The sequence below is a fragment of the Coregonus lavaretus genome (assembly GCF_964263955.1).
Source record: "Coregonus lavaretus genome assembly, chromosome: 6".
Lineage (NCBI taxonomy): Eukaryota > Metazoa > Chordata > Actinopteri > Salmoniformes > Salmonidae > Coregonus > Coregonus lavaretus.
This window is the reverse complement of record NC_139993.1, coordinates 38,014,442-38,042,184: the sequence shown is the minus strand read 5'-3', so window position 1 is coordinate 38,042,184 and position 27,743 is coordinate 38,014,442. Positions and strand designations below refer to the sequence as shown.

Here is a 27,743-nt window from a genome sequence, read left to right as displayed (position 1 = left end):
AGGCATAACCATACAGCACTGAATGAGAGCAAAAGTTGTCTATTGAACAGCTACCAAAAAGCAATATTGGGTTACATGAGTTTATTTGGCCCACCCCACAATATCTATCAATTGAACCACTTTTGCAGTAAAGTATTTTCACACAACCATCCATTTCATATATGGGAGACCTTAGAGATATGGAAAAACATGGTTCTGTTTAGTTATACCTCTGGTAGGGGTATCTCAAAATCAGTGGCGGCTGGTGGGAGGAGCTATAGGAGGATGGGCTCCTTATAAGGGGTAGAATGGCATAAATGGAACAGTCTCAAACGCATCAAACATTTGGAAACCACGTTTGACTCCGTTCCATTGATTCCATTCCAGATATTACAATGAGCCTGTCCTCCTATAGCTCCTCCCACTAGCCTCCACTGCTCAAAATGTATCTCAAAACTAGCTTAAAAGTGCTTGAGACTAAAACGCACGCCTAGAAAACTATTGAAGAACACTTCTGCCACCCTGTGGGGGTGGAAAGTGAACATACAGTCGTGGTCAAAAGTTTTGAGAATGACACAAATATTAATTTCCACAAAGTCTGCTGCGTCAGTTTTGATGATGGCAATTTGCATATACTCCAGAATGTTATGAAGAGTGATCAGAGGAATTGCAATTAATTGCAAAGTCCCTCTTTGCCATGAAAATTAACTTAATCCCAAAAAAACTTTTCCACTGCATTTCAGCCCTGCCACAAAAAGACCAGCTGGTCCTCTGTAGCTCAATTGGTAGAGCATGGTGCTTATAACGCCAGGGTAGTGGGTTCGATCCCCGGGACCACCCATACGTAAAAATGTATGCACGCATGACTGTAAGTCGCTTTGGATAAAAGCGTCTGCTAAATGGCATATTATTATTATTACATAATGTCAGTGATTCTCTCGTTAACACATGTGAGAGTGTTGACGAGGACAAGGCTGGAGATCACTCTGTCATGCTGATTGAGTTAGAATAACAGACTGGAAGCTTTAAAAGGAGGGTGGTGCTTGAAATCATTGTTCTTCCTCTGTTAACCATGGTTACTTCCAAGGAAAGTATCATTGCTTTGCACAAAAAGGGCTTCACAGGCAATGATATTGCTGTTAGTAAGATTGCACCTAAATCAACCATTTATCGGATCTTCGAGGAGAGAGGTTCAATTGTTGTGAAGAAGGCTTCAGGGCGCCCAAGAAAGTCCAGCAAGCGCCAGGACCGTCTCCTAAAGTTGATTCAGCTGCGGGATCGGGGCACCACCAGTGCAGAGCTTGCTCAGGAATGGAAGCAGGCAGGTGTGAGTGCATCTACACGCCATGCTCTACCAACTGAGCTACACGGGACTGTGTAATTATACTTCAGTATACCATAGAAACATAAAATATCTAAAAACACTGAAGCAGCAAACTTTGTGAATACCAATACTTGTGTCATTCTCAAAACGTTTTACCACGACTGTAGACCCTATTGATTGGCCTGTTCCTCTTCTGTGCCATAGTGGGCGCTGCGTACCTGTTTATGGAGAGACCATCTGCAAACTGTGGTATTGTATTGATTGGCCAGTTCCTCTTCTGTGCAATAGTTGGCGCTGCATACTTGTTTATGGAGAGACCATCTGCAAACTGTGGAATGTGCAGCGCAGGGATTAAGAGTTTGGTGCTATTTAGCAAAAGTGTACACTGTGTGGATATGCTCATAGCTACGTATTACTAGAGGCTTTCAAGACCTATCTGCACTTTATAGAGATCTGCGTGCTTGTACAACCGCGGTTTACGTTTACCGCAGGAAATCCTCGTAGACGTGGTCAGCCAGCAGCTATCAGATATTTGGCGTGTCCTGACTGAACGACAGTAGCGCAATTTTATGTTATGACCACGGCGTATTAGTTAACGATTTAGTATAATTTAGTTAACTAGTTATTCTCAACTTTAATTTACTAAAAAAGTGAAACACAGTCCGGGTCCAAGATGTCAGTAGCGGGATTTAAGAAGCAGTTTTATAAAGCCAGCCAGGTTAGCGAACAACTTTTCTCCCCTCCGAATAACTGTTACTGTAGCTAGTTAACGTAGCTAAACAGCTAGCTAGCATATGGCCAGCTAGCTAGTTAGCTTTTATACACTTCTGAAGTTCTGTAATAGTCTTTGTTTGCATGTCTGTCTATAACTAACACATTGGTTTAAATAAGTATTAGCTAACGTTATAGCTATAACGTTAGCAATCAACGGGTTCAATAAAAATGTATACTTCGCTAAGTTAACAGTAACTAGCTAACGTTAGCTTGCAACGTGTCTTAGCGAGCTAACTAGTTATCTTGCTAGATGGTTAATTAGCTAGCTACCTTAGACACTAGCTAGACATTCTTAAGAAAATAAAATAGTAAGCTACCTAGTAACTGTGTCCTACTGATTTCATTGGCAAACGTCAGCAAACTACGTTAGCGAGCTAACACTTGGTAAGAGCCTTTCAATTCAAAATAATGCCATGATAAACTTGACAGTTAACGTTTAGCTAGCTAAACTAGCTACTTTTTGTGTGCTTAGAATCTAAACAAGATAAACACTTCTCAGGTATCGAATCCTAGTGCACAGCTGAGCTACCGTTAGTTACATAGTGCATGTGTCAATTCTGTCAGCTGTCACTCAACAGGCAAAGCTAGGGGTGTGTACACACCCTCAAGTAACACATTTTGTCCTACAATGCCAGGGGTATTCAACTCTTGCCCTGCGAGGTCCGGAGCCTGCTGGTTTTCTGTTCTACCAAAATAATTAATTGCACACACGGTCTGGTGTCCCAGGTCTAAATCAGTCCCTGATTAGAGGGGAACAATGGAAAAAATGCAGTGTAACTGTCTTCGAGGTCCATAGTTGTTTGAAGGCACTAGGCTATCTATACCCTGAGGATATTGATTTTGTTGTGTGGATTGGTGTTGGTATTAACTGCCTTGTAGGGCATAGGAAATCTCTTAAATAATACATTTGTACACATTGTTACTCTTCAGTAAAAATAAAATCTCCTCAGTTTGGCTGGAGCCCTCCCTGTCTGATCTCAGTTCTGGTTGTTGATTATTAAAAGAGACTTGAGTCAGACTTCCTGCTGATCTCAGCAGAAAATCCATTTGCTTTCTACCCCGACTTCCTGTTAGGAGCGGGTGTAGATCCTTGTTGGGGAGATAAAGAGGGAAAAGAGTCAATCCGTTGGGAAGACTGAAAGAAAGTGCAAGTGAAAACCCCCCCAAAAAATGGAGCGGCAGAACTGCAGTGCATGTGTGTACTGTTTGTATGTGCCCGTGCATGTGTTACAGGGGGCAAAGAGAGATGAATGAGGCAGTACTTTCCCAGATTGGATTGGACTGCAATGCAGTTGCAGTTTCTTGCCAAACTCCATAGGAGTCGATAATGCCTGACGCAAACAATAAATTACGCTCCCCTGCAAGGCACAAAAGAACATGCTTATTCAAAGCATGAGCATGCATGTTACTACCAATGATGGCATGTGATTGGAAATAGGCCTCTTTTTTTACAGCACTTTTTTCTGCTCTTATGGAATGCACGAAGTTGGCTTTAGATAATATGTATACGCAGCACCCCACACGCCCATGTTTTTTTACTTACTGCCCCCCTTTTCAACACATTTCAAAAACCTGGCAAACATGGCCTACACATTCAACTTGTTTACACACATGCACCAAGTATCATAGATAATACTTAATCTGACTCAATATCTGAAATGCCTTTCATTGTCTTGCAGCAGCGGCATACTTTGCAATATGTACAGGGAAGTTGGTGGGAATGTTAGAGGAAATGGTGGGTCAGAGTGGAGTCTGCAGATGGCTGATCCTATCATATTCACTCACAAAGGGAGTGGTCAACTGAAGGATCATATGCAGCTCAAAAGGTTAAAGGGATACTACAGGATTTTGGCAATGAGGCCCTTTATCTACTTCCCCAGAGTCAGATGAACACGTGGATAGTATTTTTATGCCTAATCTCACATAGGCCTATTAGCAGAGTACATACTTCATGATCCAAATGTATAGGTGTGTAATGTCTATTTTGCCAGCAGTGTTACAAAGTCCTTCACAGCCTTTTCCCTTCAGGGTCAGTGGGGCCAGTGTGAGGCTGCTGCATGATCAGTGTTTGATTAATTCAGGTGTCAGACAGTTATGAGATGTTTTTCTATAATGTTGTGTAGAAGGAGAAAGCCTGGCAGCGGTTGGCCCATTGTTAAGGAGGCAGCTGACTCACTATCACGCCGTCTCTCACCCAATAGGATTACAATCACACCATTCTCTGTTAAAATAGATGGTATTTTCAGGCGTCAGTGTTGTGCTCTCCTCCCTCATTATCTAGCTAGCAGGAGCCGGCACGTATGTGGCCTTGTGTGTCTGCTTCACTGCATAACTAAAATGTGACTACATTTCTCTTTTTTGAAGATTTCTATGAAATAAAGCTGTATCTTTTTCAGCAGGAGATTTACTCATTACTTTCAAGACGCTCTGTGGCGGTTATGTATTTTATATATATATATATTTTTTTTTTTCCAGCTGTAGGCCTACTTTTCCAAAGATCATTATTCCTCCCCAACATATTTTAGGCCTATGAAAGCACAGCCACCATCCATGTTTTGCCAAAGTAGCAGTTTTGTGGCTAGGAAGAACTGAACACACCATTTCCCCACCTGTTGATGTAAAGCAAACACATTTTTATGGGCTAAGACCATTGGCTTAGATACTGATTCTATTAGCTCCTGCACTGTCATTTTGGCTGCTCTTCATCCCCACTCAGATTCCTCTATATGAGTCACTTTCCCCATCCCTCAGTCAGTGGACTTTCTACCCCAGATGTTGTGTGTGTTTAGATTATCCATTCTCTGGCTTACACATTAAGTGGGGAATCAGTAGCGCGGCATGCACAGGAAGTCATCACTCTATTCGCTGGGTGTCCATTTCTACTTGTCAGATCTGACACTCAGTGTAAAAGCAGTGTACAAGTCTGTAGCAACAACTGGTACTATGAAGTACATACACTGAGCAAAATATAAACGCAACATGCAAGATTTTAATGAGTTACAGTTCATATAATGAAATCAGTTAATTGAAATAAATGAATTAGGTCCTAATCTATGGATTTCACATGACTGGGAATACAGATATGTATCTGTTGGTCACAGATACCTTTTTTTAAAAGGTAGGGGCGTGGATCAAAAAACCAGTCAGTATCTGGTGTGACCATCATCTGCCTCATGCAGCGCGACACATCTCCTTTGCATAGAGTTGATCAGGCTGTTGATTGTGGCCTGTGAAATGTTGTCCTACTCCTCTACAATGGCTGTGCGAAGTTGCTGGATATTGGTGAGAACTGGAACACGCTGTTGTACACCTCGATCCAGAGTGTCCCAAACATGTGCAGTGGGTGACGTCTGGTGAGTATGCAGGCCATGGAAGAACTAGGACATATTCAGCTTCCAGGAATTGTGTACCGATCCTTGCGACATGGAGCCATGCATTATCATGCTGAAACATGAGGTGATGGCGGCAGGTGAATGGCACGACAATTGGCCTCAGGATCTCGTCACAGTATCTTTGTGCATTAAAATTGCCATCGATAAAATGCACTTGTGTTTGTTGTCCGTAGTTTATGCCTGACCATGCCATAACCCCACCGCCACCATGGGGCACTCTGTTCACAACGTTGACATCAGCAAACCGCTCGCCCGGTAGAGTTGAAACAACAAGATTCATCCTTGAAGAGCACATTTCTCCAGTGTGCCAGTGGCCATCGAAGGTGAGCATTTGCCAACTGAAGTTGGTTACGACGCCGAACTGCAGTCAGGTCAAGACCCTGGTGAGGAAGACGAGCACACAGATGAGCTTCCCTGAGACGGTTTCTGACAGTTTGTGCAGAAAATCTTCGCTTGTGCAAACCCACAGTTTCATCAGCTGTCTGGGTGGCAGGCCTCAGATGATCCCGCAGGTGAAGAAGCTGGATGTGGAGGTCCTGGGCTGGCGTTGTTACACGTGGTCTGTGGTTGAGAGGCCGTTTGGACGTACTGCCAAATTCTCTAAAACGACATGGTCGAGAAATGAACATTCAATTCTCTGACAACAGCTCTGGTGGACATTCCTGCAGTCAGCATGCCAATTGCACGCTCCCTCAAAACTTGAGACATCTGTGGTGTTGTGTGACAACTGCACATTTTTGTGTCCTTTTATTGTCCCCAGCACAAGGTGCACCTGTGTAATGATCATGCTGTTTAATCAGCTTCTTGATATGCCACACCTGTCAAGTGGATGGATTATCTTGGCAAAGGACAAATGCTCACTAACAGGGATGTAAACAAATTTGTGCAGATGGAACATTTCTGGGATCTTTTATTTCAGCTCATGAAACATGGGCTCAACACTTTACATGTTGCGTTGATATTTTTTTTCTGTATATTTTCTGAACTATACAAAGCTTTTTTCACCCCAATGTGGTTTGTATTAATGGGCACAGAATATACCAATCATGTCCTCCCCCATGAAGTATACTGGCATAACTCATTTTGAACCATTTCAGTAAGTAAAACCAAATGCCACATCATGTCACATAATAGAAAAGATGATCAATAAGTTTGCTCTCACCAACCTCACTTTCTGCGACTGTAGTGAATGTTACAGCAGTCCTACGTAGCCTGAGGTGTGTCTGTGTCTTTACTCATGACCTCAGTCCTTCAGGGTATCATGTTTACCTCATACATACTACAGTTTGTAACTGTAATCTAAAGGTAGGCGAGCTGCTGCACCCATCAAGTGCTTGTAGTCTAACTAGTCTATAATGTGATATTTGCACAAGGAAAGGCTTTCAATGATTATACCTCTCCCCGGGCTGAGAGCGGTGGAAATGCAAATAGCCTATACATATCCTCTTGTTGGAGTGAAGCCCCTCATGCAGTGGGACACATGGCTGGTTGTGTCCTGGCCTCAGAGAGTGCAGGAGTAGTGGGTAGATGTTGTGCCTTGCCGCTGGCAGTGTCTGCTGCTCCCTTTGTCCCCACAGGCAGTTGTTTTTCTCCTGGTCATAACTGGGTTAGCTAGACCTCCCTGACATGTTTAGGACTGACAGAATGGCAGAAGGGAGAGAAATGTAGGCTACTCGAATACCCAAGAATTACCGATAGCCTATGGGGAATTAAAAAGTATACAAACTCTTGGGATATGATGTGCAAGGAAAAGTTTTTAAACTGGGATGCCTGAATACAGTACGTGGCCTAAACATGTTGAATGTGTATCCTAAAGTTTCCTCATAAAAGAGTGCATATGCTTTCAATTAACGTAGCGGTTTACGTCACTTCAAAAACATTGGGTATTGTTATTATAGAAAATCCAGAAAGGAGTAGAATCAAGACGTACAGTTTCCCCATATGTGTTGTAGGGTTGGGACAATACCAGTATTGCGATACTCGTTACTGTCATGGCAAGGAAACAAAACAGTAAGCAGATTTAACATCTTTAGGAAAACAGCCCTAATGTTGGAAACAAACATCATTATGTTGTCATTCAGTCACATTTATTTATATTCCAAGCTATAGCACACCATATTTTACATACAGCAGGTTTTTAAAGGACCAAGGAGTTTGGTCTGCTTTGTGTTTTCATTTTTGCCATGGAAAAACTATTGCGACACTGATATCATCAGCCCTAATGTTTTGATATAGTCAAGGCACTGGCAGCTAGATTCATATGAAATCATATCGAGAGAGTGAACATGTTATTGCGTCACTGTGATGTTATGGTGTCATGATCATCATATGGTACTTGCAACAGGTCAAAGCTGAAAATTAGTTGAAATGTTGACCTTACTACATACTGTATTGTAGTCAGCCTAGATATAGCCAAGTAGTTCAATTGAGACATTTTATGAGGGAGGAACTGGGAAGCAAAACTGAGGGAGAGAGGTGCAGTAGGGGGAGGGTGATTTCTTTCTTTCTTTTTTTTCTTTTTACACATAGTGTTAAAGAGATGCTTCGGGATTTAGGCAATGAGGACCTTTTATCTACTTTCCCAGAGTCAAATGAACTCGTGGATACCATTTTTATGTCTGCATGCAGTTTGAATGAAGTTGCTAACTAGCGCTAGTGCAATTGCTAACTAGCGTTAGCGTGCTAGCAGATACCCATAGACTTCCATTCATTGCGCTAACGCTAGTTAGCATTGGCTCGACACTACCTCTAACTTCCTTCATACTGGACAGAGACATACAAATGGTATCCACTAGTTGATCTGACTGGGGACATAGAAAAAGGGCATAATTGCCCAAATCCTGAAGTATCCCTTTAAAGTGCAGACATATAAAGCAGTCTTTTTCCACACAGGGGAAGATCGCGGGAGAAGGTAAACGTGTAGGCTACATTTACTGCTGGGTGGCCTGCACGTATTGTTGTCTTACACAACAAGTTCCAACATGTTGAAGTGAATGTGAGAAATGGCCTATAGCCGATGTTTACAGTTATGAGATGATTCACTACCCTACAGTACATGGTCATTATAGAGGATAAAATATATTGTACAGGATTCCAGCATCTGGTCCTTTTACTGTATTTACATAATTCAGCCTCAGAATCTGTACTGTAGGCTCCAATGATCTACAATGGTCATATCCAGACAAGCCTGTATTTGTTTCTGCACAGGGGTGTATCATCAGTGTGTGAGAAAAAAGAACTCAACTTCTTTTGTTTCCTACAGGGTTGTTTGATGGTGTCAGTCAGAACAGATTGTCAGTTAAGATTCAACTGTTACCTTCACGATTAGAACATTACTGTGTGAATGGCAGAACTGGCCAGCTGTATTTTCTTTAAAATGATAAGTAAGAAACAATCATATCTGTTGAGGGATCTTTCTGATACACTCTCAAGAACAGCACATGTATTGTGTAATAATGACCCTTTTCTCTCCCACTCTCTGTGCAGATGGTCAGTGAGAAGGTTGGCGGTGCAGAGGGAACGAAACTGGATGAAGACTTCAAAGATTTGGAAAGGGTATAATGCCTCTTTGACTCTACATGAAATACGTTAGAATTCTATATATTAGGCCTATCCATTCGGCAAATATATTTACAGGTTTACAGAATGGCATCAGGGAAAAGGCTAATAAGTTAACACAACCAGACACACATAGCCCAACAACACAGTGCATGAATAGATATGCCCTACAGTGTTACATAATACAGTAGTGATGGTGTTAATAATACAGCCACGTTCACAATACCTTACTTGCATATGGCCATAAAGTCTAGACTACCATGCACTAGAAGGGAGTGTTGCATCATGCATAGCTGTCGACTGAAGTGAAGAGTCAGCTGTTAGTGAGCAGTCTCAGTTTGCATGCTGGGTACAGTATGTCAGTATAGTATTCATAGGGGAGCCCTGTGAATAGATCCATAGAGTGGCAGACTGGCAGCACACCTGCCTTTTCTGCTCCAGCCAACTGTCATGGAGAACTCCAGCAATCAACAGAAAAGGCCTTCACTGTAGTGGTCTACTGTACAGACCTCCGCTGAATGAACATTGGTTGTTGATTGGTTGTTTCACAAAGTCAGTTTCATTTAACAGTACAATTAGCGAAGTGACAATATTTCATTAACTTTTTCATTGCCTATTTGGAAACTAGTCTCATCGCAAATAAAGGATTTGGAAAATATTAAAGGAACGACATTGTGTTTCATATTTCCTTGTGATTGTTAGTGACGTCCCCTCCCCTGTGTTTTGTAGAAAGTAGATGTGACCAGCAAAGCTGTGGTGGAGGTCATATCTAAAACATCAGAGTACCTGCAGCCTAACCCAGGTAAGGCAATGAACCAGAAAGAGACTTAGTGTCTTAATTAGACTTTCAATTAAAATTAATATTAGATGTGTAATTGGTGGTGGAAAATGCCTTTTATACTATATCACAGATATACAGTAGCTTGAACACAAGTCCTATAACTGCCACCGCTCCATCCCTCCCTCTCACTGTCTCCCTTTCTCTGTCCCTTTCTCAGCATCGCGGGCGAAGCTGTCTATGTTGAACACTGTGTCTAAGATCAGAGGCCAGGTGAAGAACCCAGGCTATCCCCAAGCTGAGGGCCTGCTGGGAGAGTGTATGGTCAAGTACGGCCGGGACCTAGGGGAGGAAACCAACTTCGGTACGTTGTGTCCGTCTGCCTTTCTGTCTGTGAGTGTGTATGCCTGCCAGTGCATAGATGGCATCTGTTTTGTGGAGTGGTGAATTGAATCTATTGATGTGATTCAGCGTCTGCTCTTACTGTGTCAGGTGGGGCTCTAGTAGATGCGGGGGAGACCATGAAGAGGCTGGCGGAGGTTAAGGACTCTCTAGACATCGACGTCAAACAGAACTTCATCGATCCATTACAAAATCTGTGTGACAAGGACCTCCGAGAGATACAGGTACTGTATCACATTACAAACGTATATATCCGCTGCTGAAAACCAACCTCTTTGTCATCTCTCTAGTTTGAACTGAATGTGATTTACATCCCTCATCCACCCATCTCTTCTCCCCCATCTCTTCTCCCCCCTCCTCCTCTCCTGCCATCCCCCAGCACCATCTAAAGAAGCTGGAGGGAAGGCGTCTGGACTACGACTATAAGAAGAAGCGCCAAGGGAAGATACCAGATGAGGAGCTGAGACAGGCCCTGGAGAAGTTCCACGAATCTAAAGAGGTGGCCGAGATCAGCATGTACAACATACTGGAGACTGACGTAAGTAGTACCTGTCTGTGGGTGTTGGCCTGTCCCCTGATAACATTCATAATGTCAATGGGAATACCCAGCCTATCATCAATCTGATGTTTATGATTTCATTATCTGATTGCTCAGTGACAGACCAGTTCCATTGGGGGCAAGCAGTGCCATCTGTGTGCTAAAGGTCATTTGTTCAATTAGATTTACTGGTTAAATCCACACTTTTCCACCATAACAAGAGTGTCACCTGCAGCATAAACCAATTTAGGTCAACATGAAATATAATCTATGTACAGCGTTAATCAGCTCAATGGCCTATGTTAACTGTGGTTAGCCCTACCCGCCCTTCTGTTGAGGGTTTATATAGGGTGTCCAATCAAAAACCCATATTTTGACCAATTAGTAAAATAATGTTATTTTTGTAGATAATCCTCTAAGAAAACCAATGGTCCAAACCTCTTGCTTGGCTACCCAGACTCCTTGCTCCAAACGCTACGCCACGCCTACGGACGTTCGTTTCTTCTCTGCAATGAGTCATGATCTGAGTACCTCCCCGACCCTTCACCGAATGCGAACACATTCGGGGCCGTCTGATTGGTCCGAAACCGATGTGTTGGGCCAGAACACACATGGGTAAAGCGGTGGTTTGAACATTTGTCATTGGCTTTTACTCTGATTGATTAGAGACGATCCAATCGCTGATGACTTTGTTTTGTGCAACTTCGTGCCCCTCATCACCACAAACGACTTCAATGGTGGCAGTCTTAGACTAAAGTAATCTGAGTACACAACTATTAAGAACACCTGCTCTTTCCATGACATAGGTGAATCCAGGTGAAAGCTATTTTCCCTTATTGATGTTGTTAAATCGACTTCAATCAGTGTAGATGAAGGGGAGGAGACAGGTTATAGAATGATTTTTAAGCCTTGAGACAATGATTGTGTAGGTGTGCCATTCAGAGGGTAAATGGGCAAGACAAAATATTTAAGTACCTTTGTATGGTAGGTGTATGGTTTGTGTCGAGAACTATTTATATGAACAGCATGGCGTGAAATGGAACTGTTTGTGATAAGGTGGTGTTGAAGGAGTCAGGCGCAGGAGGGTAAATCACAGAATAACAGGCTTTAATCCGCAAAAATACAGGGTTACGCAGAAATGCGTCAAACACACTCCAGGGCACAAAACAGGTGCACTGGAAAATACAAGGCACACAGGAAAATACTCCCGTCTAACAAAATACACGAGCTCCACCGAGCTTCACTAACCTTCACAATAAACAATCACCCACAAGGACAAGGGGGCAGAGGGCCATTAAGATTTCCCTTCACTGGAACTAAGGGGCCTTATACACAGACTAATTAGGGGATTAGAACCAGGTGTGTGTGATAACGAGACAAGACAATTGTGATGATGATTGGGGCGGCAGTGGTTAGTACTCCGGTGACGACGAACGCCGAAGCCTGCCCGAACAAGGAGGGGAGGCAGCCTCGGCCGAAGTCGTGACAGTACCCCCGACGCGCAGCTCCAGCAGCGCGCCGACCCCGGCCTCGAGGACGGCCAGGAGGACTTGGAGCAGGGCGAGCCGGATGGCGACGGTGGAAATCCCGCAACAGGGAGGGATCGAGGATATCCCTCACCGGGACCCAGCACCGTTCCTCCGGACCGTACCCTTCCCACTCCACAAGGTACTGAAGGCCCCCCACCCGACGCCTTGAATCCAGGATGGCACGGACAGAGTACGCTGGGGCCCCCTCGATGTCCAGAGGAGGTGGAGGAACCTCCCGCACCTCAGACTCCTGGAGCGGACCAACCACCACCGGCCTGAGGAGAGACACATGAAACGAGTGGTTAATACGGTAATCAGGGGGAAGTAACAACGTATACGTAACCTCGTTGATTCTCCTCAGGACTTTGAACGGCCCCACAAACCGCGGGCTCAGCTTCCGGCAGGGCAGGCGGAGGGGCAGATTCCGGGTCGAGAGCCAGACCCGATCCCCCGGTACGAAGACCGGGGCCTCACTGCGGTGACGGTCAGCGTTGGCCTTCTGACGATGCACGGCGCGCTGGAGGTGAACGTGGGCAGCGTCCCACGTCTTCTCTGTGTGCCGAAACCAGTCATCCACCGCAGGAGCCTCGGTCTGGCTCTGGTGCCCAGATGTTCCATGAAAGCCTTCCAAACCTTGGACGTGAACTGGGGACCTCGGTCGGACACGATATCCTCTGGCACCCCGTAGTGCCGGAAGATGTGAGTAAACAGGGCCTCCACAGTCTGCAGGGCCGTGGGGAGACCGGGAAGAGGAAGGAGGCGGCAGGACTTGGAGAAGCGGTCCACAACGACCAGGATGGTGGTGTTACCTTGGGAGAGGGGAAGATCAGTCAGAAAATCAATACTAAGATGAGACAATGGTCGTTGTGGAACTGGTAATGGTTGTAGCTTACCCGTTGGGAGGTGCCTAGGTGCCTTACTCTGGGCGCACACTGAGCAGGAGGAGACGTACACCCTCACGTCCTTAGCCAAGGTAGGCCACCAGTACTTTCCGGTCAAGCAGCGCACTGTACGGCCGATACCTGGGTGACCAGAGGAGGGTGACGTGTGTGCCCAGAAGATCAGACGATCACGGATAAGAGCAGGCACGTACCGCAGCCCAGCTGGACACTGCGGTGGAGATGGATCTGTGCGTAATGCCTGCTCTATATCCGCGTCCATCGCCCATACTACCGGTGCCACAATGCAGGAGGCCGGGAGTATGGGGGTGTTGTCTCTGGGCCTCTCCTCTGTGTCATACAGCCGGGACAGTGCGTCTGCCTTCACGTTCTTCGTACCCGGAATGTATGACAGCGTAAAATCAAACCGGGTGAAGAATAGGGCCCACCTTGCCTGGCGAGGATTCAGCCTCCTCGCTGCCCGGATGTACTCCAGGTTACAGTGGTCCGTCCAGACGAGGAAAGGGTGTTTCGCCCCTTCGAGCCAATGCCTCCACACGGTCAAGGCTCGGATAACAGCCAACAGCTCCCGATCACCAACGTCGTAGTTCTGCTCCGCCGGGCTGAGCTTCTTAGAGAAGAAGGCACAGGGGCGGAGCTTGGGTGGCATACCCGAGCGTTGAGACAGGACTGATCCTATCTCAACCTCGGACGCATCCACCTCCACTACGAACGGTAGTGATGAATCGGGGTGGGCCAGTACTGGGGCTGAGGTAAACAGACCCCGCAGTTTGCTGAAGGCCAGGTCAGCCTCAGCAGACCAGCGGAGCCGGGACGGCCCACCCCTCAACAGGGAGGTAATGGGAGCTTCGACCTTGCCAAAGCCCCGGATAAACCTCCGATAGTAGTTGGCAAAGCCAAGGAAGCGCTGCATCTCCTTAACCGTGGTTGGAGTCGGCCAATTACGCACGGCTGAAGTGTGATCTCCCTCAATCTCCACACCTGAGGTGAAAATGCGGTATCCAAGGAAGGAGACGGACTGCTGGAAAAACATACACTTCTCTGCCTTAGCATAAAAGTCATTTTCCAACAGTCGGCCCAGCACCTTGCGAACCAGGGACACATGCTCGGCGCGCGTAGCGGAATACACCAGGATGTCATCGATGTAGACCACTACACCGCGACCAAGCATGTCCCGAAAACACCTCGTTCACAAAGGACTGGAAAACTGAGGGAGCATTCATCAAACCATAGGGCATCACCAGGTATTCATAATGCCCTGTGGTTGTGCTGAATGCTGTTTTCCACTCATCTCCCTCTCGGATACGCACCAGGTTGTACGCACTCCTGAGATCTAATTTGGTGAAGAAGTGCGCCCCATGCATTGATTCAATCACCGAAGGAATGAGGGGGAGAGGATAACTAAATCTTATCGTCTCCCTGTTCAGTGGTCGATAATCAATGCACGGGCGCAGACCTCCGTCCTCCTTCTTCACAAAGAAGAAACTTGAGGAGGCGAGTGAAGTGGAGGGACGTATGTACCCCTGGCGCAGGGACTCGGTGACATAGGTTTCCATAGCCACCGTTTCAGCCTGTGACAGGGGGTATATATGACTCCTGGGAGGTACAGCGTCTACCCGGAGGTTTATCGCGCAATCCCCCGCCCGATGAGGTGGTAATTTAGTCACCTGCGTTTTAGAGAACGCTTGTGCCAGATTGAGGTATTCAGGGGGAATGCGCACGGTGGAGGTACTGTCTGGACTTTCTACCGTGGTTGCACCAACGGAAACATCTAGACACCTACCCTGACACTCTCGCGACCACCCCGTGAGAGCCCTCTGCGGCCATGAGAAGGTGGGGTTGTGGAGTGCTAGCCAAGAGATACCTAATACCACAGGGAAAGCAGGAGATTCAATAATCGAAAAAATTACCTGCTCACAATGAGTCCTGGGTGATCATGGTGACTGGTATCGTGACTTCTGTAACAAACCCGGACCCTATTGGTCGATTATCGAGTGCTCTGAGTGGAATGGATAGGGGAACCAATGTTATTCCTTGACGGCGTGCGAATGCCCTGTCCATAAAGTTCCCAGCTGCGCCTGAATCGACTAACGCCTTACACTGGGGAACTGCCATGAGATCGGGAAAGTCGATAGGTAGGGTAGCAGAGGGCTCTGAACAAGTGTGGGTGTTCAATACCTGGGGTGATGCATGAGTGCCCTGCCTGCCACCTCCCGGCCCAAAGAAAAGTTGACTATGACGTGTAGTGTATTGTCCCTTTGTGCCACCAGAGTGGCACTGTCGCTGTCCTCCTCCGCTCTCTCGGCCGGCGGCTCCACCCAGCGCCATCGGCTCGGGATCCGAGTTGTCCGGGGTGGAAACCAGGACGTCCTCTGGCTGCCAGCAGGTTGTCCAAGAGAGGCTGCCAGCAGGTTGCCCCTCTATCCTCGGCCGGGTGATCAAAGACCGCCGAAAGAGGCGAGCGAACTCCCTGTAGTCCTCCAACGCGGCTCCTCCTTAGTTTCACACCGCGTTGGCCCACTCCAGGGCTTTCCCACAGAGGCAGGAAACGAGGACGGATACCTTCTCCCGCTCCGATGGTTCCGGCCTGATGCTGGCGAAGTAAAGCTCCAATTGGAGGAGGAATCCCTGGCACACCGCCGTCGTCCCATCAAACGCCCGTGGTCGGGATATCTGGATCCCTCCGGGTGCTGGGGTGTATGTAGGTGGCTGGATCCGGTTGGCCAGCTGGTCTCGACAGATCGGGTTCTCTCCTCTCCAGGCGTTGAACGACCTTAAGAACCCAATCCATCGCTTCCCCAAGCTGGCCAACATTGTGGAATTCTCCTGGACCCGTGCCACGACTTCAGGCATGCGCTCTTCTCCTGCTGACTCCATGAGCGGGTGGGTGATTCTGTGATAAGGTGGTGTTGAAGGAGTCAGGCACAGGAGGGTAAATCAAAGAATAACAGGCTTTAATCCGCGAAAATACAGGGTTACGCAGAAATGCGTCAAACACACTCCAGGGCACAAAACAGGTGCACTGGAAAATACAAGGCACATGGGAAAATACTCCCGTCGAACAAAATACACAAGCTCCACTGAGCTTCACTAACCTTCACAATAAACAATCACCCACAAGGACAAGGGGGCAGAGGGAACACTTATACACAGACTAATTAGGGTATTAGAACCAGGTGTGTGTGATAACGAGACAAGACCATTGTGATGATGAATGGTGCGGCAGTTGTTAGTACTCCGGTGACAACGAATGCCGAAGCCTGCCCGAACAAGGAGGGGAGGCAGCCTCGGCCGAAGTCGTGACACTGTTAAATTATATGTGATGTCTAAATCTGGCTTCTCTACGGCCTCTGCATGATTAATCAACGCTCAGGGTGGGGACAGACAGCCCATCTCAGTATGGAGCAGCAGTTCGCAATGCATACAGACCTATCATCTCATCATGGTAACTTTTTTTCTTGTGACAGGTAGACCTACACTTGCTGCAGCATAGCCTATGTTACAGTAATATAAAGACCGACTGCGTGTTTAATTTACCCATCTCCATCTGGCTTTCGTGGGTCACCTTTTTAAAAATTGTAACAATTTTGTATTTTTTTATTGCAGCTGCAGAGTTTTAAAACAGCCTATCACTCAAATATCGCTGCTTTAAATCAGTGCACGCGTGAGCACTCTCGCAGTCTCTCTCTCTCTCCATCAAGTCCATTCAAATTGCATCCAAAATAGATCATCCTGTATTTGATACAGTATATAGATGTCCAAGCCTACCTTTTTCAGGTAATAAATTCAATGCAGCAATTAGCCTTTATATTTAGCTAGTTAATGATGGGTTATGCATAATAAGCTTCTAACTTATAGCCTCTGTCTCTTGCGCAATACGCAAGCACATGTGCTGCTCTGGCCTCTCCTTAAAAAAACGCTCCTTTGCTCTTGGAGTCTCATGCAGGAAAAGCTAGACTAGAATAGCTTGCTGGACATTTATTTTTGTAGCATTTCTTATACCAATAAACTATTAGAGGAGGGACGCAAGGTCTTTTTTGCTGAATGTTAAACACAGTAGCCCAATAGAACTCACAGTTAGTTTGAAAGAAGAGTGAACGCACGATAGCGGTAGGTAATAGCAATTATTTATTCAGACCCATAACCATTCAATCTTCGTGAAGAGAAGTGAAAGCCTTCTGCATCTAATTCTAGTCCTATATTATTCAAAGATGTCATTAGAATGATAAAACTTATTTCATTTAACTATTGAAAGGAAGGAAGGAATGAAGCAACAAAGAGAGGAAGAGGAGGTAGGCTAATAACATTAGGGGAAATATTATGAACAGTATATATGCGTCAGCCTACTAATTATACAAATGGGTCCTATATTTCGAAATTTAAAATCAAATTCGCTATTCCATAATTGTAACTTTGTAGTCCGCATGTGCTGCACCACAATCGCATGTTCTCTTCTGCTTTATCATGGTTTGAACGATTTGTGTAATTCCAATAATATAGTACAATACAGTACAGTAACAGTTCACACAAAAAGATTAGCCTACTGGAGCTAGTTTCATTTATTTACCCAAGAGAGCATATACAGTGCATTCGGAAAGTATTCAGACCCCTTGACTTTTTCCACATTTTGTTACAGCCTTATACTAAAATGGATTACATACATTTTTCCTCATTAATCTACACACAATACCCCATAATGACAAAGCCAAAACAGGATTTTAGAATTTTTGGCAAGTATAACAATTTTAAAAAACGGATACCTTATTTACATAAGTGTTCAGACCCTTTGCTATGAGACTCGAAATTGAGCTCAGGTATATCCTGTTTCCATTGATCATCCTTGAGATGGTTCTACAACTTAATTGGAGTCCACCTGTGGTAAATTCAATTGATTGGACATGATTTGGAAAGGCACACACCTGTCTGTATAAGGTCCCACAGTTGGTCCCATTACGCTGCTGCTACTCTCTGTTTATTATCTATGCATAGTCACTCTACCTACATGTACATACAGTGGGGAAAAAAAGTATTTAGTCAGCCACCAATTGTGCAAGTTCTCCCACGTAAAAAGATGAGAGGCCTGTAATTTTCATCATAGGTATACGTCAACTATGACAGACAAATTGAGAAAAAAAAATCCTGAAAATCACATTGTAGGATTTTTTATGAATTTATTTGCAAATTATGGTGGAAAATAAGTATTTGGTCACCTACAAACAAGCAAGATTTCTGGCTCTCACAGACCTGTAACTTCTTCTTTAAGAGGCTCCTCTGTCCTCCACTCATTACCTGTATTAATGGCACCTGTTTGAACTTGTTATCAGTATAAAAGACACCTGTCCACAACCTCAAACAGTCACACTCCAAACTCCACTGTGGCCAAGACCAAAGAGCAGTCAAAGGACACCAGAAACAAAATTGTAGACCTGCACCAGGCTGGGAAGACTGAATCTGCAATAGGTAAGCAGCTTGGTTTGAAGAAATCAACTGTGGGAGCAATTATTAGGAAATGGAAGACATACAAGACCACTGATAATCTCCCTCGATCTGGGGCTCCACGCAAGATCTCACCCCGTGGGGTCAAAATGATCACAAGAACGGTGAGCAAAAATCCCAGAACCACACGGGGGGACCTAGTGAATGACCTGCAGAGAGCTGGGACCAAAGTAACAAAGCCTACCATCAGTAACACACTACGCCGCCAGGGACTCAAATCCTGCAGTGCCAGACGTGTCCCCCTGCTTAAGCCAGTACATGTCCAGGCCCGTCTGAAGTTTGCTAGAGTGCATTTGGATGATCCAGAAGAGGATTGGGAGAATGTCATATGGTCAGATGAAACCAAAATAGAACTTTTTGGTAAAAACTCAACTCGTCGTGTTTGGAGGACAAAGAATGCTGAGTTGCATCCAAAGAACACCATACCTACTGTGAAGCATGGGGGTGGAAACATCATGCTTTGGGGCTGTTTTTCTGCAAAGGGACCAGGACGACTGATCCGTGTAAAGGAAAGAATGAATGGGGCCATGTATCGTGAGATTTTGAGTGAAAACCTCCTTCCATCAGCAAGGGAATTGAAGATGAAACGTGGCTGGGTCTTTCAGCATGACAATGATCCCAAACACACCGCCCGGGCAACGAAGGAGTGGCTTCGTAAGAAGCATTTCAAGGTCCTGGAGTGGCCTAGCCAGTCTCCAGATCTCAACCCCATAGAAAATCTTTGGAGGGAGTTGAAAGTCCGTGTTGCCCAGCGACAGCCCCAAAACATCACTGCTCTAGAGGAGATCTGCATGGAGGAATGGGCCAAAATACCAGCAACAGTGTGTGAAAACCTTGTGAAGACTTACAGAAGAAAACGTTTGACCTGTGTCATTGCCAACAAAGGGTATATAACAAAGTATTGAGAAACTTTTGTTATTGACCAAATACTTATTTTCCACCATAATTTGCAAATAAATTCATTAAAAATCCTACAATGTGATTTTCTGGATTTTTTTTCTCATTTTGTCTGTCATAGTTGACGTGTACCTATGATGAAAATTACAGGCCTCTCTCATATTTTTAAGTGGGAGAACTTGCACAATTGGTGGCTGACTAAATACTTTTTTTCCCCACTGTATTACCTCGACTAACCGGTGCCCCCGCACATTGACTCAGTACCGGTACCCCCTAATAGCCTCGCTATTGCTATTTTACTGCTGCTCTTTAATTATTTGTAACTCTTTTTTTTCCTTCTTTTTTTAATTCTTTCTTAAAACTGCATTGTTGGTTAAGGGCTTGTAAGTAAGCATTTCACTGTAAGGTCTACACCTATTGTATTTGATGCATGTGACAAGTAAAATTTGATTTGATTTGACAGTGCATATCAGAGCAAAAACCAAGCCATGAGGTGGAAGGAATTGTCCGTAGAGCTCCGAGACAGGATTGTGTCAAGGCACAGATCTGGGGAAGGGTACCAAAAAATGTCTGCAGCATTGAAGGTCCCCAAGAACACAGTGGCCTCCATCATTCTTAAATGGAAGAAGTTTGGAACCACCAAGACACTCTGACAAATCTCCAGAGTTCCTCTGTGGAGATGGGATAACCTTCCAGAAGGACCACCATCTCTGCACCACTCCACCAATCAGGCCTATATGGTAGAATGGCCAGACAGAAGCCAATCCTCAGTAAAAGGCACATGACAACCCGCTTGGAGTTTGCCAAAAGGCACTTAAAGACTCTCAGACCATGAGAAACAAGATTATCTGGTCTGATGAAACCAAGACTGAACTCTTTGGCCTGAATGCCAAGCGTCACGTCTGGAGGAAACCTGGCACCAGCCCTACGGTGAAGCATGGTGGTGGCAGCATTGTGCTGTGGGGATGTGTTTCAGCGGCAGGGACTGGGAAACTAGTCAGGCTGGAGGGAAAGATGAACGGAGCAGTGCAGAGATCCTTGATGAAAACCTCCTCCAAAGCGCCCAGGACCTTAGACTAGGGTGAAGGTTCACCTTCCAACAGGACAACAACCCTAAGCTCACAGCCAAGACATCGCAGAGGTGGCTTCGGGACAAGTCTCTGAATGTCCTTGAGTGGCCCTGCCAGAGCCCGGACTTGAACCCGATCGAACATCTCTGGAGAGACCTGAAAATAGCTGTGCAGCGATGCTCCCCATCCAACCTGACAGAGCTTGAGAGGCTCTGCAGAGAAGAATGGGAGAAACTCCCCAAATATAGGTGTTCCATGCTTGTAGCATCATACTCAAGAAGACTCAAGGCTGTAATCGCTGCCAAAGGTGCTTCAACAAAGTACTGAGTAAAGGGTCTGAATAATTATGTAAATGTGATATGTCCGTTTTTAATTTTTAATAAATTAACAACAATTTCTAAAAACCTGTTTTTGCTTTGTCATTATGGGGTATTGTGTGTAGATTTGTGAGGGGGTGAAAACAATTTTAATCAATTTTAGAATAAGGCTGTAATGTAACAAAATGTGGAAAAAGTTACTTTCCGAATGCGCTGTAGCTAGCTACATTTATCGGCTTTTATGTTTTTCTGTTGTGCGTAATGTGCAGTAGCCTATATCATGTATGTATTGGATAACAGCACAATCATTTTGGCTTTTTTGGGCTTGGACTCATTAAATGTCATTTAATGTAGGGCTCATAAAATGTATTTAATATATGGCTCATCAGGCTCAGTTAGCATCAGGTTTGAATTTTCATGTGGATCAAAGCTCTAATCAAATCCAGACATATTTATATGCTTTATAATGCTTTTGAATGACACTTCCGGTTTTGGCAGGAAATACCGGATTACCCAGGAGAAAAGTGATTTATTCTCGGGATGGAACATTTGTTGCAACTCAATATTAGGAAGGTGTTCCTAATGTTTGGTATACTCAGTGTATGTAGCGAATGACCGAGCAGCTAAATAATTTAGTGTGAGTTATCAGGCTACCAAACCTCATGTCTCTATCATAATCCGTTAAAATGTTTTGGGAGTTTTTACCCTTGTAGGATTGCCAGAACATGATAATTGAGCTTTTTGCGACCCGCGGAAACAACTTTGAAGACGATGACTATAAAATGTAAAATCCTCAAAAGTTGTTAAGAGAAACCTGCACCGCTATGTCAACAGAGCTCGGTGCTTATTATCGGATGTATTAGGTTACGAAATTTGACTTTTTGATATATGTAAGAGAAAGACCCCACTGAACGATTCAGAAGATGAATAATCATGTTTGTCTTGGTAAAATGTATTTTATAACATAAGTCAAATTTCATCACCAAAGTGTGTTTTCCCCCTAGTTTATCTAATTACTGTACTGCTCTCACTTACAATTAGACAGATTACTGTGTATCCAGGGGAATGCCACTGTTATTACTCATATGTGTATCAAGTGTGACCATGGGCTGGGTCCTTGTGCGTGTGTCTCTGTGTATGTGACTGTGTGCATGCTTGTATCTCTGTTTGTGTGTGAGTGTGTACAGTCAGTAACCATAGCCTGCTCTCTGTGTGTGTCTCTGTGCAGATAGAGCAGGTGAGCCAGCTGTCGTCTCTGGTGGAGTCCCAGCTGCAGTACCACAGACAGGCCACACAGATCCTGGACGAGCTCTCGGACAAACTCAGGGACAGGTACACAATGCAGCAGCCTCCAGCTCTATCCCTAACCTTTCTTCCCTGCTCAGTCACTACAAGTTATGTGTCCAAAGTGTCATTATACAGATACAGTAGCCCACTCACCAACCCCAACCCCTTCTCCCTGTCTAGTCATAACAAGCATGTGTGCCCTTGCCATATCTATGTCAATGTGTTCTCCTGTGAATCTGAATGAACACATTCAAGGCCCTCAATCACAGAGCATACAGTACACACTAATTGACCTTGTGTACGTTTTGAGTTCTTGATATTTTCCTACTAGCCTAGCGGTTAAGAGCGTTGGGCCAGTAATCGAAAAGGTCGCTGGTTCGAATCCCTGAGCCGACTATGTGAAAATCTGTCTGTGCCCTTGAGCAAGGCACATAACCCTAATTGCTCCTGTAAGTCGCTCTGGATAAGAGCAACTGCTAAATGACAAAAATGTCAAATGTACTATTTTTAACATTGAGTCTACTAACGGATATTAACTTTGGTCTCTGGACCTGCTGGGTTAATCTAACTCCCTTCCTCTTCAGGATGAACGAGGCCCAGAACCGACCACGCCGCGAGTACACACCCAAGCCCAAACCCATCTTTGACTTTGGAGAATGTGACAACCAATCAACCAATGGTGGCTACACGACCTCCGTTGCCCCACCACCCTCCCGCAACTCAGGTAACACAGTTGGACATGCTACCTACTGTGTACATCAGCTCATCAAAGAGAAGGCACTTTTTAAAATCTTATTGTACTACCAGAGCCAGTTTTGAGGTTCACTCTCACACTGAGACTGCAGTGTAGTATGAATGTGTGTGTTTGTCGAAGGTTGAGGTGTGTTCGATGTGTGTGGAGATAATGAACAGGAGGGGTGTGCAGGCAGCTGTCAGCTGGTTGCCCTCTTCTCCTTTTGACTTTGTTCTTCTCTTCCTGTGACATCATCAGAGTTACACTTCCTCCACGCCAGATTGTCATTTCAGAAAACCAGATGTGAGTCAGATTGAGAGTGTGTTTGTCAGAGAGATGGCAGCAAAGCTACTTGTATGAAATGGTTGATGCAATCCTATCAGTGAGCCAAGTGTCAAATCAAAAAGCTCTAGAATTTAAGTTCTGTGATTTTAAGTAATCCATTATCTTGTACACAAGCTATTTGAGAAACTTCTAATTTTAAGAACTCAATCATTTGATTGGGTTCTTCATTGGGTTTGGTTGTTTCTCTGGTTTAAATGTTTATCAGAATTGTTTTTAGATACGAAGCCTAGAGCTTTTTGATTGACACAGTTTAATGACCTGCACTGAATGCAGTGGTACCATTGGACTAACCCACTCTCCATATTGTCAGCTGGATCATTGTCACGTACAGAAAGCTGGTGTAACTGTAAAGCTTATTCTAGATTATACTAACTACATTCACTGTTATGCTGGTACAGAAATGGGTTGAATAATGATAGAAGATATATGATACATATTTGAGTTAGTGTATCTCTGGAAGTCTCCTAGATTTATGGGGAGGGGATGTGTTGTGTTCAACAATGAAAGTGAATCTCCCAGGCAGAGACAGTGATGGATCCCTCCCCATATCCACTGTGCCATGCCCTGTGCCAACTGCCTGTGGGGTAAACTGACACAAAGAGGAAATTGTTTTGAGACAAAAAGCCTGGTGTGTGGATATGGCCATGGGCTGCCTGAGCTCTGAGAGAGAGCGAGAGGGAGGGATGGGGAGGGGGAGCAGGACAGTGTCTCACAGAGATGATGCAAAACGTTGGGATTGGGACACCCATCAGTGTGTGGTCAACTACTTTTGCGTGTGTGTGTTTCTGCTTGTGTGTTGTGAGACTGACCAGCATGTGTGTTCCACCCTATGAGTCATAGACAGACTTCCTGTACCCCTCCAGTCCTAGCCACTGTAGTCCCCCAACCCTTGCAGGCCCCAGCTAAGAACAACACAGGACTGTATGGGGGGCCAGGTCATCTCTCCAGCACTCAGCATCTTGTCTCTCATTGTCTGAGCCTGCAGTGTGATAATATCCCAGCCTAGCCACACACACAAATACTGAAACTACAGTGTGAATCACAAGCTAACAAACAGAATGCCGTGTGAACCTAAAACCACAATCAGTCTGACACTGTTCCAGCTCTGTCAGCCAGCCGAAGGAGGGAGGGAGGGAGGGACGGATGGACAGAGAGAGGAGATGGGATTAGTCTACCAGGGTATTATATACACTCTTTCAACCCTCTCCCCCTGTTTTCCACCCCTCTCTCCTCCTCTCTTTCTCCTCTTTCTGTCGTTCAGTCTCAGAACAGCCGTGCTGTAAGGCCCTGTTTGACTTTGACCCGGAGAACGAGGGAGAGCTGGGCTTCAAGGAGGGCGACATCATCACCCTGACCAATCAGATCGACGAGAACTGGTACGAGGGCATGCTGCACGGCCAATCAGGATTCTTCCCTCTCAACTACGTGGAAATCGTCGTCCCCCTGCCACACTAAAGAGTGCTGTACATGAGTGAGAGCGAGCGAGAGAGAGATGGAGGGAATGAGAGAGATGGAGGGAATGAGAGAGAGATGGAGGGAATGAGAGAGTGAGGGAGGGAATGAGAGAGTGAGGGAGGGAATGAGAGAGTGAGGGAGTGAGGGAATGAGGAGCCAGTTAAATCTATTGGACAGATTCTAGAGTCTTTGTCCTAATCTTCACCATCATCGCCATCATCACAGACGTACCTGTACTCTTTGGCACTTTGTCATTTTGACATTTGAAAGAGGGAAATTGGAAGATGGTGGCTTCTCGCATTCCAGTTCTGAAAGAGATTTGAATATGACCCCCCTGCCCCCCAAGCAAAAATAAAGACGGACAGACAGACACAGACATGAAGAACAGGACTAAACCAGACTGTTAATGTTTTAAAGTAACATTTTCTGTCAACCACAGATATCCCTATAGAAAGAGTTTCAAATTAAATGTATTTAAAATTGAAATGGTCAAAATCTATTACTTAATGTAATAAGCAGCATAATATATTTACATCTGCAGTTTAGCTGGTTCTGACTCTGTAAAAACTGTACAACTTGTAACTACAACCATTTAAAAAGTAATTTCAGTCACAAATCAAGTTTCTCTAGGTCCCACATTTCAGTATGGACTCTGGTGAATACTTGACTTATTTCCAAGGCAAGTGTGTCACACACACTGCAACTGCACAGCCTTTCCAAATGATGGATTTTGACTGGACGACGTCTCTTGGAGCCCGCTGCCGGCCAGGCTTAGACAACCATTCTCCTCCTCAGTAAACAACTACAGTAATGCCTTGTAGCCATGATCCATTTACAGTCAGTAGATTTACAACACTATGTACATGCTGTATGCCTGAGCCACAGGAGAGCACAAAGGCCCTCAGATATGTAGTTTTGCTATGGTCTGTATTTGATTTGTTTTGGTTTCAGCCTTGTTTTATTGTTTTTTTAATGTACTGTTAAATTGCACCTTGGTCCTCCAATGAGATTGTTGCTGTTTGTATGAGAGACTGTACGTTTTGTGTAGTTATATACCTCTACTGAGAGGGTGTTCAAACCCAGACAGTCAGAGACTGAAGCCCCTGAGGAGAACACAAGACCCAAAGTCAAACACTAACATTTATAAGAAACCCCTTTCCCCAGGGGTGGGCTACTGCACGTTTAGTGACGTTAGCAACATACGAAGTCTGTGTGTTTTACTTTTCCTCTGTCTAATCATCTGTTCAAAAGAGGAAACACAGCCAAACATGCCAAATAGAATAGAGTACATGGTGTGTAAACCATATGACGTTGATATGGTGAGTTGGGTTTTAGCTGTCATAGTGCCTGTCTGTTCAGCTTCTCCTTAGTAACTCCGCTTGCCGCCCCCACCCTCCCTCTCCGAGAGCCTGTTTGTCCCAGTGCCTCCATAGACAACAACGCTGCTGGCGGCGTCGCTGTCTGTCTCTCACATAGTGCACATAGATGTGGGCCTGTTTTCATGTGCCTGGGTGTGTGAGACTGAACTTCTTTAGGATCAGTAAATCCCATTCATTCACGTCAGTCACATTCTTTCTGTATTTAGTATTTTTTACTACTCCGTTGGTTATCATACTCCTGGCTGGGTCTCTTAGTAGGAGGGGTTGGGTTCTAGTCTGGAGTTGGTATGTGTGCTGCTGGACAGGTCTGCATAGGGCGTCAAATACAGTAAATACTGAATGAGGGAAAGACAGGGTAGTGATGTAGAACAGGATAAAAAGGGAAAAGGAATAATATATAGCAGAAGTCCTCTTATTTTATTTGTGGTGATTGTTCTGTTAGGAAAAGCCCCTACTACCAAGATGCATACTATCAGCACTAAGAGACTCTCCACGATTGATAGTTGTGGAGACGATGTGATTGACTCACACTTGCTGCTGTGCACTCTTTCATTCACATATTCCTGTCCCCTCAGTGTTGAGGTCCAGGCTACTTTCAATGGTCATGAGTTTAAGCTACTCTTCTTTGCCCCAGCCGGCTCCCTCCATCCACCATTCTGCTCTGTCACTTACAACACCTCACTGGTGTTAGATCTCTCCAATACATTTACAGGCCTGCTCGTTAATTTCATTGGGAGAGTGGAGTTGGTGGACTGGTTAAGAGCAACTTGGTGCTGACTGGATCACACACCATCACAAGTCCAAAACAAACAGAGAATCCATAGTTAGGGGTGCTTCAGTGCCTTTGGGAAAGGAAGGAGGGAAATAATAACAAACCAAAATAACCAAGCTACTTACAATGGTCATACATTTCTGTACCAAGTGTTCTGTTCATTTCCAGCCTCGGCACTTTGCTGCGTACATACATTTGTGCATGCCTTTGTGTCACACTACACTTTTTAAAAAGGGTTATTTCTGTCTAATCAGTTCGAGTACCAGAATTCTCTTTTAAACTAAAGGTCATTCTCGCACTCAATAGTATTATTTTTTATATACGAAACCTTTAAATAATTGTTTTATTAACCTTTGCATGTAGGTCTATCCAATACATTGTAAATGTATGTATGTTAGTTGAAGCTTTCTTTTTACTTTTGGTATGTCATTTTAGTATGGTATGTCAAATTTAACTGCAATATCTTGTAATGTATTATCAAAATATTTGTACTTGCTTTGTCTTGTTTCCACCTTCTGTCTTTGTATAAATAAATTAAGAAAAAAAGCAGTCTGCACTGAGTGTGTGGAATGTTTTGGTAATAAAATGCTCAACTTATACTGCTTGGATGCCAAAATGTAAAAAAAAAAAAATGTCACCTTTATTTAACCAGGTAAGCCAGTTGAGAACAAATTCTCATTTACAACTGCGACCTGGACAAGATAAAGCAAAGCAGTGCGATTAAAAACAACAACACAGAGTTACATATGGGGTAAACAAACAAAGTCAAAAAATACAACAAAATATATATACAGTGTGTGCAAATGTAGCAAGTTATGG

The 27,743-nt window shown here is 44.7% G+C and overlaps 1 protein-coding gene across 1 annotated transcript; it reads left to right on the top strand.

Annotated features, from left to right (window-relative positions):
- The first annotated feature begins 1,895 nt into the window (after window positions 1-1,895).
- On the top strand, window positions 1,896-27,476 carry LOC311131460 (endophilin-A2-like). Its single transcript, XM_084164473.1, has 9 exons — window positions 1,896-2,021; window positions 8,956-9,024; window positions 9,757-9,829; window positions 10,026-10,169; window positions 10,298-10,431; window positions 10,587-10,745; window positions 22,182-22,285; window positions 22,825-22,964; window positions 24,580-27,476. Exons 1-9 carry the CDS (start codon window positions 1,977-1,979, stop codon window positions 24,771-24,773), a joined length of 1,062 nt encoding a protein of 353 aa, XP_084020599.1. The 5' UTR covers window positions 1,896-1,976; the 3' UTR covers window positions 24,774-27,476.
- The last annotated feature ends 267 nt before the right edge of the window (window positions 27,477-27,743 follow it).